The following is a 14,219-nucleotide window of genomic DNA, read 5'->3' as shown; positions in this document are numbered from 1 at the left end:
TGTGATGCAAATCATCATACTGAAAGCTGAGAAATCCATGGATAAGCAGGAAGGAAGGTAAGAGGAGGATGTGTGTCATACCTCAAATAGGTCCTGGGCATTTTCCTAGGTGAATCGCTGCAAAGAAAAACGCAGGTTTTGCACATACTATAAGGGAAACTATTGATCTTATAGTAAACCATTTATCAATGCATCAGCCATGTGGGTCTAACTTGGTTCTGTAATGAATCTATGGCATACTGGTATGTTCTTCCTGTATGAATATAAATGTACTCTTAAATAAAGGACCAGGCTTTATAAAAGTATCTTAACCTTCCAGACTGATGATTTTTAAACCTATCTGAATGCCATCTTAGCGTGAGCTGCATGACGATGCTGAGCTACCCCATTTCCTTCCACGTCTGGTGTGTAACATTACTACATATTTGGCTCTATTTTCACTCTGTATGGTTTTATTAGCCCTGCTTTAAATGTTCAGAATATGATTCAGCTGTCTCTGACCCTCATAGACTATACAAGTCTGTTAATGAACGGATTCATAAATTGGTCTGGGAATGTTTTTTTTTATTGTTTTCTGTTGGTATCAATGATTGATATTTTTATAAATGTTAATGAGATTGATTAGGTTTAAGAGAAGTGCATTACACTTACACATTTCAGTCAGTGAATCACAATGAAGGAAACTATAGTATAAAGGCTATTATTTTATTTCAAATGAGAGTATGTAGTCCCATATACATGCAACATATAAATGTGCTAAATAAGCATACAGTACACAGCACTGAATCCAGCACAAAGAAATGCATGAACACGTTTGCCCAGACATCGTTGGCCTTTAAAACTACAGTGTTTTGACATAAACATTTAAAGCATGTAACCATAAAAACAGCTTGATTATCAATGCTTGATACAAAATGTACAAAACTGTCGGAGAAAACAAATCTTTTACCTCAAATGAAATGGTTTTTGGTGACAGAGACCAAAAGAATGAAAAAGAAGAGGCTCTCTCTAACAGATTCACTTGAAACGCACCATAGACCTTTACATACATAAAACACATGCATTTGGCTGCCATACATACTGAAATATAAATGGTAATAATTGTCTCTCTTACAGTGTATTTAGTCAACAACAACTAAAAAAGTGTCAAAGTGGTTCAAAATATTATTCTGTGCTATATTCAAAAATATATATCCTGTGCCAGAAAGAAACGATAAAAAATACTTGAACAATACTGCAGATTTGGTAACAGCCTTTTGAAAGAAGTAGCCTTTCATAGTTTTAAAAAGAGGCTTTTGCCAGAGATCAATATGAAGCAGATGTTCAATCTTTATCTCTGAACGGAAGAGTTGATCATGCCAATTCAATCATTTCAATTCCTCCTTTACCTGCTCTACAGCTAGCTTGATAAAGCACCGTGCAGCATTTACAGACCTCTTTGTAAACCAAGGACAGCGTCATGCAAGCAAGTGGACAAGTGGGTGAAACCCCCCTACAAGGACAAAGCAGAATGTGCACAAGCATGAACGATTTTCTAAATATGAAGCGTAGTGCATTATTTTGTAGCTCTGCAATATATTTAGTATGAGGGTATAAAGTATTGAGTAGGTCGAGTGTGATCTAACTGAAGAGGTGGGACCAGTCAAAGGCAGTGTGGATGGCTGAAGTGTCTGAAAATGCTGTGAGTGACTGGGTAAGGATGACGCATAAGGATCTGGATCTGAGGTGGTCAGATGGCACAGTCGTCCTGGTGGGCTGAGGTGAAGGCAGAGCTCCGGAGCAGGTCCAGGCAGTTGACGAGGATGAGCGTCCCCGTCAAGTGCTTCCAGCGCCGGGTGATGGGGTTCTTCATCCGGTCCAGGCCCAGGTGCAGCTCCTGGATCACGTCGCGGTAGCTGTCCCCAATCTGAGCCGCCCACGTCAGCAGGAAGTCGAAGGCTGGCTTCCACATGGCCTAGGTCCACCAAAGAGGAAATAAGTTATTGGTTCAAGACGAAAGATTATTAAATATTTCATTTGATTTATTCTAGAGGGCATTACTTCAAGGGCATTATAGCAAGGCTAAAATTGTCAGCTGGTACAGTTGGTGATATAGTTGGACACATATTACATATTAGTAATATATTTATGACTTATGTGACATATGTTTATATTTCTGAGCATGGTGTGTGTCTATGTTTATGTGTGTGTGGGCATGTGCGTGTGTAAATTAAAACCTGAATAACCTGTTTGATTCCTTTTTTATGTTCTCACCAACACTAATCTCAACCTTCATTATTTGTTGTGTTCGGCTTTATCTATAAGCAACAGCTCACACCTGGCATTGGTGAACCCAATAAGCCCTTTCCAGCCAGTTCCAGCTGAATGGACCGCAGCTGAATGGTCAACTCACCTCGCTGTCCACCACTCCATTCCGGTCTCGGTGTGGAGCCTCGTAGGCGTCCATCTGCTGCCGGGACATCTTGGCCAGTTTATCGGCTAGCTCTCTCCAGCGGCCGGCGACCTCCACTGCTGTGGTCAGCAGAACAAATTCCATGACCAGACGTGCCACCAAGCCCTGGCAGTCGATCTTCAGGAGGGCCTATGGAAGAAAATATTTAAATAAATAAAACAGAACATCATGGTTTGGCAGTGACTATTGTGCTGACATGTTGTGGCTTCATAATAACAGACTAAAATAGTCCTGGTTGTCACCAGATAACTAACAAATAACAAGATCATGATACTGGCGATGACTGATCCCATCTCCAGTGGTAAGCTCACAAGTGTGGACAGATGCATGCATGGATGAAAGAATTAATGGACCCCTGGTAAATGTAATAAATCTGACATGGCTCCATCTCCTCTATCGTGAGTAAACTCCAGAGTGAGTAACACCAGGGTGCTGCGAGCATGGTATCACTTGACATCCTGACACAGGCCTGCGCAGGGCTGGGGATAAGAGCTCTGGCTGATTGGGGAACTGCCCTCTCCCCCCACTCTTTATGCCACCAGGATGATATACACCCTCTTCATACAGCCAGAGCACCCCTTGAGAATATCAAGGGTGATTTCCAGTCACTTCCCTCATGACTTTAGTTTTCTGCAAAAGCCTCCCCCTCACCTCCCCACAATGAGAGTACCCGCCCCTGTGTCCTGGTGTCACTCTCCCACATTCCCCTACTCCGTGTGCATTGTTGTGACTCAGGGTCCTCTCATTTCCCCTACTCCGTGTGCATTGTTGTGACTCAGGGTCCTCTCATTTTCAAAACAAAAACAACACAGTCATCACAACCGAGCCCTCCATTCAATATTCCCTAACGTCTGTAAAATCTGTAAAGGGCTTTTGGCACGTACATTTTGTTCATGTTTGTGAGTGTGTACGTTATGTTTGTGCTCTCCTCTACACATGATGGATTGTTGTGTTGTGACAGACCAGGAAGCAGAACATAGGAGCTGCAGAGGACTGTGCACGCATTTCACAATTCCTCCTCCTGCGGGTTTTTGATTTTAACCACAAGTGAGAAGTGAGTGTCTGGGAGGCTGTTTCTCAGCTCTGCCCGAGACGGCCGGCAATCAGTTCAGGCCTGTTTGGCTGCTGGCGTGCTGGGCGGTTTGATGAATGCACCGATAGGCAGAGGACCAGGAAACTATGTGCTATTATGGGGCATGGCGAGCCGGGGGTACTGGGGATAACAACTTCATTTTTAAACGGAGCAAGGGAGGTGTGTGTGGGGGGGGGGGGGGGATAGTGCAGGGAGGGAGAAAACTGTCAAACAGCCCCAGTTAAAATTTCACAGATTATCACAAGACACATATGGGGTTTTCCCATGAGACTACGTGTGAAGGACACCAGTCCGACAAGCACAAACACGCAGCGTGGATTCGCGCAATCAGCTCTGCCTGTCTCAGACACGCAAACATTGTCATTCTTCCCAACAGGCAAATACATGTTCAACACTTAGAAAAGCAGTCATGGTGCTAATAACCATGTTCATGTTCAAGATTGTACACTGACACGCACACACACGTGCGCACACATATACACATACAGAAGAATACACATTTTTTGGTTTGATTTATATGTTTTAGATTCTTGTGCTGTAATATTTACTCAGGTTCCGCCCAGATTGATAGACGTGGACATACAGCACCATGACACACATTATCAGGCACACCCCGCTAATCTCTGGAAGCTCTGATTCTGGCTTTGGAAGCAAGAATGCTAGGAATGACAGGAAATCCGTGGGGGGGTTGAGAGGAGGAGGAGGGGGGGGGTTGGTGCAGTAGTGATGGCTATGAAAGCTTCTCTCTTTTCTCTCTCTCTCTCACACACTCGTACTGAGGGATGGCTTCCATTTCAGACAGGAGAATGAGATAGCAGGGGTCCAGGTTGGATGGTTATCTACAAATGGGAGTCATCCACACAGGCAGCAGCAGGACGCTACTCAGGGTGTCTTCACCATAGATATATATAAAGACGCGGACGAGACATCTAGTCTTTATACTGTTTATATCTATGGTCTTCACCACACTGCACCATTGAATACACTTCCTCTCTGTGTGTCTCTCTCTCGCCCTGTTCACATTTGTCCTTGAGTGTGTTTTTAGAGGGAGTGGTGAGGAGGATTTTACTGCATCCTGTGTATAACTGTTTGTCTGACGCCCTGAAGTAACTCAATTGAAACAAATCAGCATTCTTTTCAACAACAAATCAGCAACAGTTCTGTTGACAATAAACTCTGTGTGTGTGTGTGTGTGTGTGTGTGTGTGTGTATGTGTGAGTATTCTCTCTGAAGAACACAAATACTGAAGGAGGAAAAGCACCCGTTTTCTTTGCAGGGCTTCCAACTTCACAAACTTTAAACTGGTCACACTTAGACACGCTTAAAACCATCTGTCAATTTTTATCGAAATATAACAAACCAAATCACAGAGACGGGGATACGGGGCGGCAACCGCATTCTGAAATTTTCATGTTTAAAGTGAGCTCAGCTGCTTCACTTAAGGACAAAGTTAGGAATCAGAAGCATAGAAAGTGCTCCTGCCTCAACAAGCATCCCGCGTTCCTGACTCTCTTCCTCATGCCATTTTCGATTAGGTTTTTCTCAGTAGTTTCAGCAAACCATTCTCCTGTCACTGATTCATCTTCACACTGAGATCTAACCCAGTAATGGAAGGTATGGAGACATGACTGCTGGTACAATCTTCCAATCTTGACAAATAAAAACAAAAAACCTTATTGGCCATCTCAGATACCACTTATATAGGCAGAGGCAACAGCTACACATAGATTTTTGGATAGCAAATCTTATTAGAACCAAAACAGTTAGCCTCTCTTGAGGCAAACACGATTTAAAGGGACAGTGAAACACTGTGTGAGCGGAAACTAATTAATGTCAGCAACAGCGAATCTCAATTTAAAAAAATAACATACAGACTTATCTGCCCCTTTGGGCAAGTTTGAATTTGGAGTCAATGTTTTGAGTCAGTTTGGGGAGGTCGGCAGGCGCCTCCTGCTCCTTATATGGCACTTGTGTTTACAGACTAACAATGAGACAGGAAACATCTGTAGAGCAGTGATTCTCCACAAAGACATGTCCTGACGCAGAGAACGATTGCAAATCTCTGGTCAGTGACCCAAAGACGCAACATGATTTGAAATAGCAGCATGCCGTTAGTGCAGTTTTCATGAGCAACCTTATTTGTCTTCTTATTTTTTTTGCCGTTTCTATGGTGTTTCAAATAACAATACAGCACCAGATATGACAGAAACTTCAGTTCCCTCTGTGGAGGAATGCATAAGAAGTTTGTCAAATTCTGAAGAATATTACATTTCCAAAAATTAAACAGCTGTTGCCTATATTGTGTGCATTTGCATGACTAAAATAATAAAGACAATATTGCATTTATTGGTTTTATTGAGTGTTTACACTAAAATGCTTCAAAATGAGTGTGAAACCACAATACTGCGTTTGTGTTCGTGCATGCGTGCATGTGAACAGTGCTATGCGCTGATTCGGTGAAGTGAGAAAATTCTGGTGGGAAAAGCCTGGGAACTGTCGCAGCACAAAACAACCTGCTTTGATGTTGAACTTCAGTCAAGTGAGAACCATTTGGAAAGCCAAAGCACGGGGCGGCTTCCTGTACAGAATAAATGTGTTTAAATGCCTTTGTGATGCAAGGAATTATGGAAGACTTTAATCGGAGAGGCACCAGGTGGGGAGCGGTCCGGGCTGGTAAAACCTCCCTCCTACACGTGTGCCGTGTGATATAACATACCCTGCTGCTGGGCAACACAATGCTCTGTTTAGAGTAGGCCATTGGCACAGCCACTGAACTGCTGAGAGTGCTACAACCACACGCCTTTCAGCAGGGTTGACTTACGCAAGTCATCATTCATCTTTGCTAAAACTATTTGATAACGCTCACAAGTACTCAAATGCTCATGTCGGATAATTATACACATTTCATACATAGTGGGTAATTGATAATACATGTTATTAAATCATAAACAAGGCAGATTACACTGTATATTTTACATATATGTGTAGTCTTGATTTGGGGAATGTAAAGCACAGTAAATAAAGCACGTACAGTATTTCCTTCCATCTAAAGGTTTAGAAAGTCACACTCTGCCAGACGATCAACAATAAGCCAAAGGTTTGTTCTGAACACCTCACACTGAGGTCACGCAGCTCTTGCCATGAGAAACATCCTGTTGCAGGTTCCTGTGGACTCAAGGCCTTTGCCTTCCTGCTTTGTTGACACTGGGAAGAGGGAGCAGAATGCTCAGAGGAAGTCTGGAGCGTAGGTGAGAGAAAAGTAAGCTCTTTCATCTCCGACCACAACCTCAGTCCCTGGCAAAGCTGATGAGGTTGATATGTTGTTATCTGAGAATTAACAAGGTCTATCCGACATTTTGAGTAATATCAAATAATATGATTTGGTACAAAATAAAAACAATATGAAAATAAATTACATAGAATGGTGGTTATTTGATTCTGAATTTTCAATCGCATTTTTCTCCAAAGTGAATGTGGACCTTGTTAATTCTCAGTTGACTAAGTTTTGAGGATGTCTCACAAATGACTCTCTTATCTCTGTACTGTATTGTATTGTCTGTATAATTATGAAAACCCTGATGTTTAAAGGCTACTAGTGAAGTAATGGTCACAGATATTATTTAATGCTGCAGTGGCAATACAAAGAAAAATTTCACACTTGCAGTATATGAATCCTTAAACCAGCACTTCCACAAGAGATTTTTTCGGAGGTAAAAAAAGCTGTCTTCTGAGCAAGACAGACATCCACATTTGCAATTACCCCTTGTGGACAGAGAGGAAGCTTCTAATATCTGTGTAGGAGTTCTGTCAGGTCCCTTTCATCTGTGCATAAAATTGCTTTTGATTTCCTTTAGCTGTTTCTCTAAAAATAAACTTGCAGGCCCCTCGTCAACGTTTTACACCAGCATATTAAACAAAGCTGTCAGAATGGAACAAAGCTGCACAAGCAATGGAGATTATAGCTGATTATTACAGCTAAGACTGAAGCCTGGAAACTCAGTAGGTAGGTTGGTTCCCCCTCACCATTATCCCAAAAATATCAGTGGGGAGATATTCACAGCTGTGAAGTAGAGGGACAGATATCTATGTGCTGATCTGACAGCAGAACAGCCAGGAAAATATAAATTACAGAAACTTAAGCAAACACTTTATGAAAGCACAGGTAATTTGATAGACATAAGCATAACAAGCCAGCACTTGTTCTACCTAAAAGTGTAGTATATTAGATGATCCTCTTTCACACCTGTCATTACAGATTGCGAATGGACACTGACAAGCAACAGGCAAATGGCATCCACGAGTACTAAAATAGTCTTCGAATATCAAACCAATCTTTTCCCCTAAAGTGCTAACAAGACACACCTCAAAGATGGATGGTTCGGTGGGAGGGAGAGGAATTTCCACTACTAAACACAGGTGTCCTATAACAGCTAAGGCAAGGGTGCATGTGCTGAACGAAGCTGCATACTCAACTCAAAGTTACCAGCACTGTGACACACCATTAATTATGGAAATCTAGATGCATTCTGCATGGTTCAGTCTATAGTCAGTGAGGCATATGAGGCACTACAGGCACTAATTTTAGATTCATGTATGTGGGCAAGGTTTGTGGGGACACTGCATATGTACAGACCAATTTGTCATTGGTCCAATATCTTTAACAACAGCTTACAAAAAAATGTATAATAATAAAACACTTGTTTTATTGTCAGCAACAGTGGAGTAAGCAATAGCATGCCTACAAAAGCCAATATGATGCACTGCTGTTTGTCATGCATAAACTGCATCGCAGTCAATCAAGGGTGATGAGTCCATGAGAACACACCAGTGAGAGTGGGTAGACAGACTTGAGACAGAGTCTCAAGACAGCTGTTTGCTCTATAAGGGTAAACAGCCTGGAGCCTGTTGTGACAGTGTTGTTATATCATTCTTGGGAAAACTTTACAAGTGTTGGTACACATAAGACGTTTTGGATGTTATATGATAACTGTATAACTCACTTTAAGCCAATGAAGTTATTGGCTTACACTATTGGCATGATGTTCTGATTTTGTACGATGCAAGTCACCTGTCTCTCATCGTTTAGTAGTAAACTAAAAGCTCCCTTTATCCACCAGCATCCAAGCTTCAAGATGATCTGAATTTGGCTTTTCTCTGCAATATAATACAAATAGCATTCTGAGCTTTGAAAACCTGATTAGCCAACTGGACCACACCTTCAAGCAACTGCCAACATAAACTACAGCTATGATTATGACAAGAAGTACAATGCGCAGATTCACTCACAAACGAGGCAGTGCTTTCAACAGAAACTGAAACGGCAAGATCAGAAATTATTTCATATAATGTATTTTATGCTGCTGGAAGGGACATAAGCACTATCCATACCCTACTCTGTGATTAATCATCAGCATTGTTATGGTCTTTATGTCACATGTACTTGTCTATCAAGTTGAAAAACATTTTAACATTTTTGAGTACAATTATTGAATACACACATTGACTCAGTCTATGCAAAACAGGTACTCACAGTCATGAGCTCTTTCTGGAAGGACTTCCTCTCCTTTCCCTCAGAGTTGTTGCAGTCCTCCTTCAGCTTCTCCAGCACACAGGCCACCTTCTCAGGCTCACTGTCCAGCTCCGTGCGGCAGAAATGTGTCAGGGGCAGGTTCACATACCCCAAAGCGTCCGCGAATGCCCTCCAGCTGCCAACATTCTCCATCAGTATGGTCCTTACTGATGCATAGATGTACGTTAGGAACTTGCACGCCTTCAGAATCTGTTCCAGGAGAATCACGGTCGTCAGGTCAGGCCCGCTGAAGTAAATTGGCTTCACCTTCCCCACCACAAGGACATTTTTGGCATGAACCAGTCCTGTCTTTCCGTGACAGTAACCAATGTACCATTCCTTGGTCCAAAGCTGTCCCTTTAGTTTAATTCTCTCTTCGCTCAGGAGAGCTACCACGTCCCCTTTCTTGTACTCCAACAGATAGGGGTTCTTGGTCTGCCGGATAACTGTTTTGATTAATTTACCAAATTTTAAATTGGTGACCCTTCGTTCCTGAAACAGAGGGTATTTGGTGGTGGCTGCAAGTGGTGACAGCACAATTTTGTTTACCTCCTTTTTCTTCAAGAAACGCCTCTGCACTGAGGTTTTTGGTCCTATGGTAGGTGGGGGCGTGGGTGTCTGAACGCAAAACTGAGCAAGAATACAGTCCTTGTCGTCTTTGACCTGGATCTTCATGGTGAAGTCTGCCAGATCTGCTGGCGTACGTGTAGCGATCATGTAGATCATCCGACTCACCTTTCCAAGCTTGACCTGGAAGCCCCTCACCACCCTTTCCTGCCCACTGGCCTTGACCTCATAGTTGGACATGTTGGAGTACACACCCACTTGTAGGTCTTGCGGCTTTGCCAAAACAAACTGGTGCTTTCCCCACAGCTGAAGAGCAACTGGGGGCGTTGATTGGGCTTGTTTACCAACCTCACTGACCATGAGTGACATTGGGGCACAGTCATGGCCAAAAATAGCTACCACTATCTTGAAGGACGGGTGGATATGCTTGGGTCCATACACACCAAGGGTTACCTTCTTTACAACATGCTCCCACACTGAGGTGTACGGAGCAACCGACTGGGCTTGGGCTACAACTGACACATACATGCAGGGCTCAAGGTTATCAAGGCATAACTGGACTGTATCACCATACATGTACACGTCAGGCACAGGTGTGTAAGGACCCTCTTTGCAATCACTCCGCACACAAACTACATTGGCTATTTGCCGACTATCCATCTTCACTACGACAGACACCTTCATTTCCAAAGTGATTGTCGTCTTTGTTTCCATGTTACTCAACTTAACCTCAACCACAGGGCTAACTGTGGTGCATCGGTCACTGTTTAGTTCGAGCGGTGGGTCAAGGAGAGCCTTCATGGAGATTTGCTGGGTGTCACCCACAGCAACATGACCCTCTGGGACATGGATACTGATGCTGGTGTCTGGCAGTTGAACAGCGCCACCTGAACTATCTAGTTTGCACACAATATTTGTCTCTATGGGCTGTGTTTGTCCCCACCCTGGGCTCTGACCCAAAGAGTCCAGATCATGACATGACCTCGCGAGTTTCCTGTGGTTCAGCCAAGCAGTCCGAAAATCCTCCCTGCTTTGAAACTGCTCTGGTGCTGGCGCTTTTAACCCACCGAAGAAGCTTGAGAACCCCTGAGGGGAATCTCTTTGGGCCTTCAAACTAGACAGCTCTGACAAACTGTAAGAACGCTTGCTCCTAAAAAATGGGTTGTCTTTGTTTAATGTCATGTTTGTGTTGGTGCTTGTATCAAACATGGTGCCATCAAAACCATTGACATTAATGTTACTGCTGGTGGAGATTGATGGAGTGAGGGTGTCAAAAAGTAGCATGTCAACCGAGCTTCTGTTGCTGTTCTGATCAACAGACCCTTGAACACCTCCGTTCAGAAAAGGGTTAGTTGAGGTTCTGGTGGAAAAAGGGTTTCCATTTTGAAGTTCAATGGGCTTCAGGACTACTCCTGTCCACTCTCCAAGGAGATCCAGCTCCTTGGCCCCATCCTCACTGCAGTCCCCAACGCTGTCAATTATCCCACTGTCACTGAACGAGGAATCCCGATAATTAACAGGCTGAACATACGCAGCTGGGATGTAGCCCATCTCTGTGTTGTTGTGGGCATACCACCACTCCCCACCTGATGTATCCAGCACAAACAGACGTTCTCCCTTTGAGAACTTTAAGGTGGTGAAGCTGGATGGGCAGTAATCCTTGATGGCAACAACTTCCCTGGCAGTACCAAGTGACGCAGTAGTATCGAGTCTCAAGGCACTTGGAGAAAGAACTAAAACCATAATAATAAAAACAAAAATCAAAATACACACCAACATTTAGTTATGAGCAACAAATTAAGATAGTAACGATATATACTGTAATGAATATTGTACACTTCTGTCAGTAAATGCAGATTAGCTATATGCAAAGCTTTTTATCAGTCAAACTGCTGCACAATTAAAAGCAAAAATGCATATCAAAATAAGGACATACCTTTGACATCTGTGAGAGTGGCCTCCGTCACTGCCTCACTGAGGTCAATTAGAGTACCCTCTGACTTGCAGCGGGGTAGCGCTGTGTTGTTGGTAGTTCTAATTCTATGGGCAGCCATGTTCAGTTATTTTATTAATCCCAGTTATTTCAGCCAGGTCTCCCTTCTTGCCAGTAGCACATGTCAAGTGTTAGCAGCTGGCCATGTTATCTGAAGAGAAACGGGAAGACGAAGACAAAGAGCATGAGCAAGACTCAGGGAGGATATGTCACAAGTGTATGTACAGTCTGGTGGCAAGTTTAAGGACATGTCATTATTGTCTGGGGTTGTATAGTGTGTAGTGTTGCAATCAGAAAAAAACAGGAATATGATGAATACTACTACTACTATGAATACATCTTAAAATGTATAAAGATTTTCATAAAGAGTAAACGTAGACATATTTATGAGATGTCATACTTGACATACAAACTAGCCAGATAAAACTCAAGTGTTCCAAAGTGATATGTTAAATATTATTTTGATTATGTGGGTAAGACTGCTATCCTATGTGGTCCATGGTATGTAAAATAATGTTCCCTCTTTAAATAATTTCCGTCGGGATTAATAAAGTATCCATCTATCTATCTATCTATCTAAATAACTTTTTTCTTTCTAATGCCTGTAGCTTTTGAAGACCCTTTCCACTTTTACATTTTTCTGCATGCATGATTTGGTAACAGGCACAGCTGGCTAGTTTGCATTAAAGTATAATTATTTGAAGACATGTTGGGAGTTGTAAAATGAAATGTTTTAGGGTTGTGTGCTGTGTTGTAAAAGTTATTTATGTTTTCCTACATTAATTAAGACTTACTTAGCAATTGTTACTACTACAATAGTTATTTCACTTAAAAGCTATTGAGACTAGCAATCAATACATCTTAAGTGTATCTAAATATTTGATGCAACTCCCTCTATTACAGCACTCTTCCTTCCAGGCTAGCAGGGCACCCCAGACAGTTTCCACGACTACAGCCGCTGGGGACAAATGAAGCATTACACCCGAGGATGACTCAAAAGCCTGGCTACTTTACCACTGAGAATATTTATCACAAACATAGTCAAAGGGTCTGTTTGCTGCGTTACATAACACTTTTGGTCACTTTATTGTAAAATATTCACAAGTGGTACAATGTAGCGGGCATTGTCACTGTTCTTTCCCCAAAACATAGGCCTATATGACAAAGTGATTATGGTAATTGCCTTTAAATGAGTCAGTGATGTGAAATTATTATGCAGGCTAGTAACTTTTAAATCCCCCATCATAAACCTCGCCGCATCAGGCAGGCTATCTTGCCATGCTAAAACCATAATACAGCTAATCTCGGATCACATGCCGCCTCATTTACACAATGAGCTATACAATAGGCCTACTTAACAATGAACGTAGTTTCATTATCGCAGTCAACAGTACTGTGATGCTTCAACTGGAAGAGCCTAATACATTTTAGCATTACTCAGACACTGAAACTAGTTATTTTAGTCACAAACTAACTCGCAATGGGACTAACGTTATAGGCCTATGTCAAATGTAGCTAAACCTGGGTAGGCTACAGGTTGACAGAAGATTCAGGCATCTGGCAACAGCCTTTTCAACAGCCAATACCTCAGAAGACAACAAAATACCTCAATTATAAAGTCATTTTGACGACAGTAGTCCACTATAGTGAAGTATTTTTTGCATAATCCATTAGAGGCCCAAAACATTTTAATTGCGTCCAGGAAGCAATAGCCTGCAATAGTGTGGAGCCTTTCTTTCAAGAAACCTAGAAACCAGCTCTTGGGTTAAGTTGTAGCTGTTTGACCAGCATTTACAGCATACATTTGTCATAGACTACAGAATACAAGATAGGCGAGGCTACCAAGAACGTTTTCCATTTTTACATCTTCTGGGACAGGCATATCCTTTTCATTCCGAGAACGCGCATCAACTGCTCGGATAAAAGTGGAATGTTTGATGCCATGGCAACGAACGTCACGCTTTTGAGCACGGTCCAAAGAAGTGCTTGGTAGCAATGGATACGTTCCCTCAACCCCCGAGATATCGTTTTCTTAACCATTCATCAGTTAAGAAACATGCATTGTTGTCGGCGAAACTAACTTTCATACTCCATTAACCTCACAACCGAATCGTTTGGCATTTAGTTATTGCATAGTGACTTCATGTTTTGCCTCCTACTCTATTTCCTCATGTTAGGAGACTAAAACTGTTCGTTGACTAGGCGATTTCCATCCATTTTAACTATATAGGCCTTCGTTAGTAGGCTACAGGTTTAAACAAACTATAGATGAATGGTCTCAGAGGAATACTGGTCGGCAATTTCCCACGGTAGGCTACTTCTCAGAGACACACATTAACCTTCTTTCGAGTAGCGCACTTTTTACACACAAACCAGGAAAGGCTTTATAAGTGCAATTGCTTACCTAGGTGAAAAAATGTACCGCAGTTAGTTTGGACGGACACATGTTCAGGTTTTAGGTCTTCGATCCTTTTACCTCCCCGCGACACTTTGTGATGCTCTGCCACTTACCGAAGTCCCTCTAGAGAAGCCCATGCTGATGTCA

The 14,219-nt window shown here is 42.4% G+C and overlaps 1 protein-coding gene across 1 annotated transcript; it reads right to left on the bottom strand.

Annotated features, from left to right (window-relative positions):
• Positions 1 to 684: 684 nt before the first annotated feature.
• On the bottom strand, positions 685 to 14,219 carry LOC105900943 (SH3 domain-binding protein 4-like). Its single transcript, XM_012828326.2, has 5 exons — positions 14,079 to 14,219; positions 11,618 to 11,825; positions 9,076 to 11,414; positions 2,393 to 2,581; positions 685 to 1,954 (listed from the first exon to the last, which is right to left on the bottom strand). Exons 2-5 carry the CDS (start codon positions 11,733 to 11,735, stop codon positions 1,730 to 1,732), a joined length of 2,871 nt encoding a protein of 956 aa, XP_012683780.2. The 5' UTR covers positions 11,736 to 11,825; positions 14,079 to 14,219; the 3' UTR covers positions 685 to 1,729.

The sequence above is a fragment of the Clupea harengus genome, chromosome 2 (genome assembly GCF_900700415.2).
Source record: "Clupea harengus chromosome 2, Ch_v2.0.2, whole genome shotgun sequence".
Classification (NCBI taxonomy): domain Eukaryota; kingdom Metazoa; phylum Chordata; class Actinopteri; order Clupeiformes; family Clupeidae; genus Clupea; species Clupea harengus.
This window is presented reverse-complemented; position numbering and strand designations above follow the sequence as displayed.

Excerpts from the sequence above, each read along its gene's own strand:
- LOC105900943 (XM_012828326.2), bottom strand. The coding sequence starts at position 11,735 with ATGGCTGCCCATAGAATTAGAACTACCAACAACACAGCGCTACCCCGC. Across the intron at positions 11,415-11,617 it reads CACTCTCACAGATGTCAAAG|TTCTTTCTCCAAGTGCCTTG; the intron begins GTATGTCCTTAT and ends TTATGGTTTTAG. Across the intron at positions 1,955-2,392 it reads ATGGAGTGGTGGACAGCGAG|GCCATGTGGAAGCCAGCCTT; the intron begins GTGAGTTGACCA and ends TGGTGGACCTAG.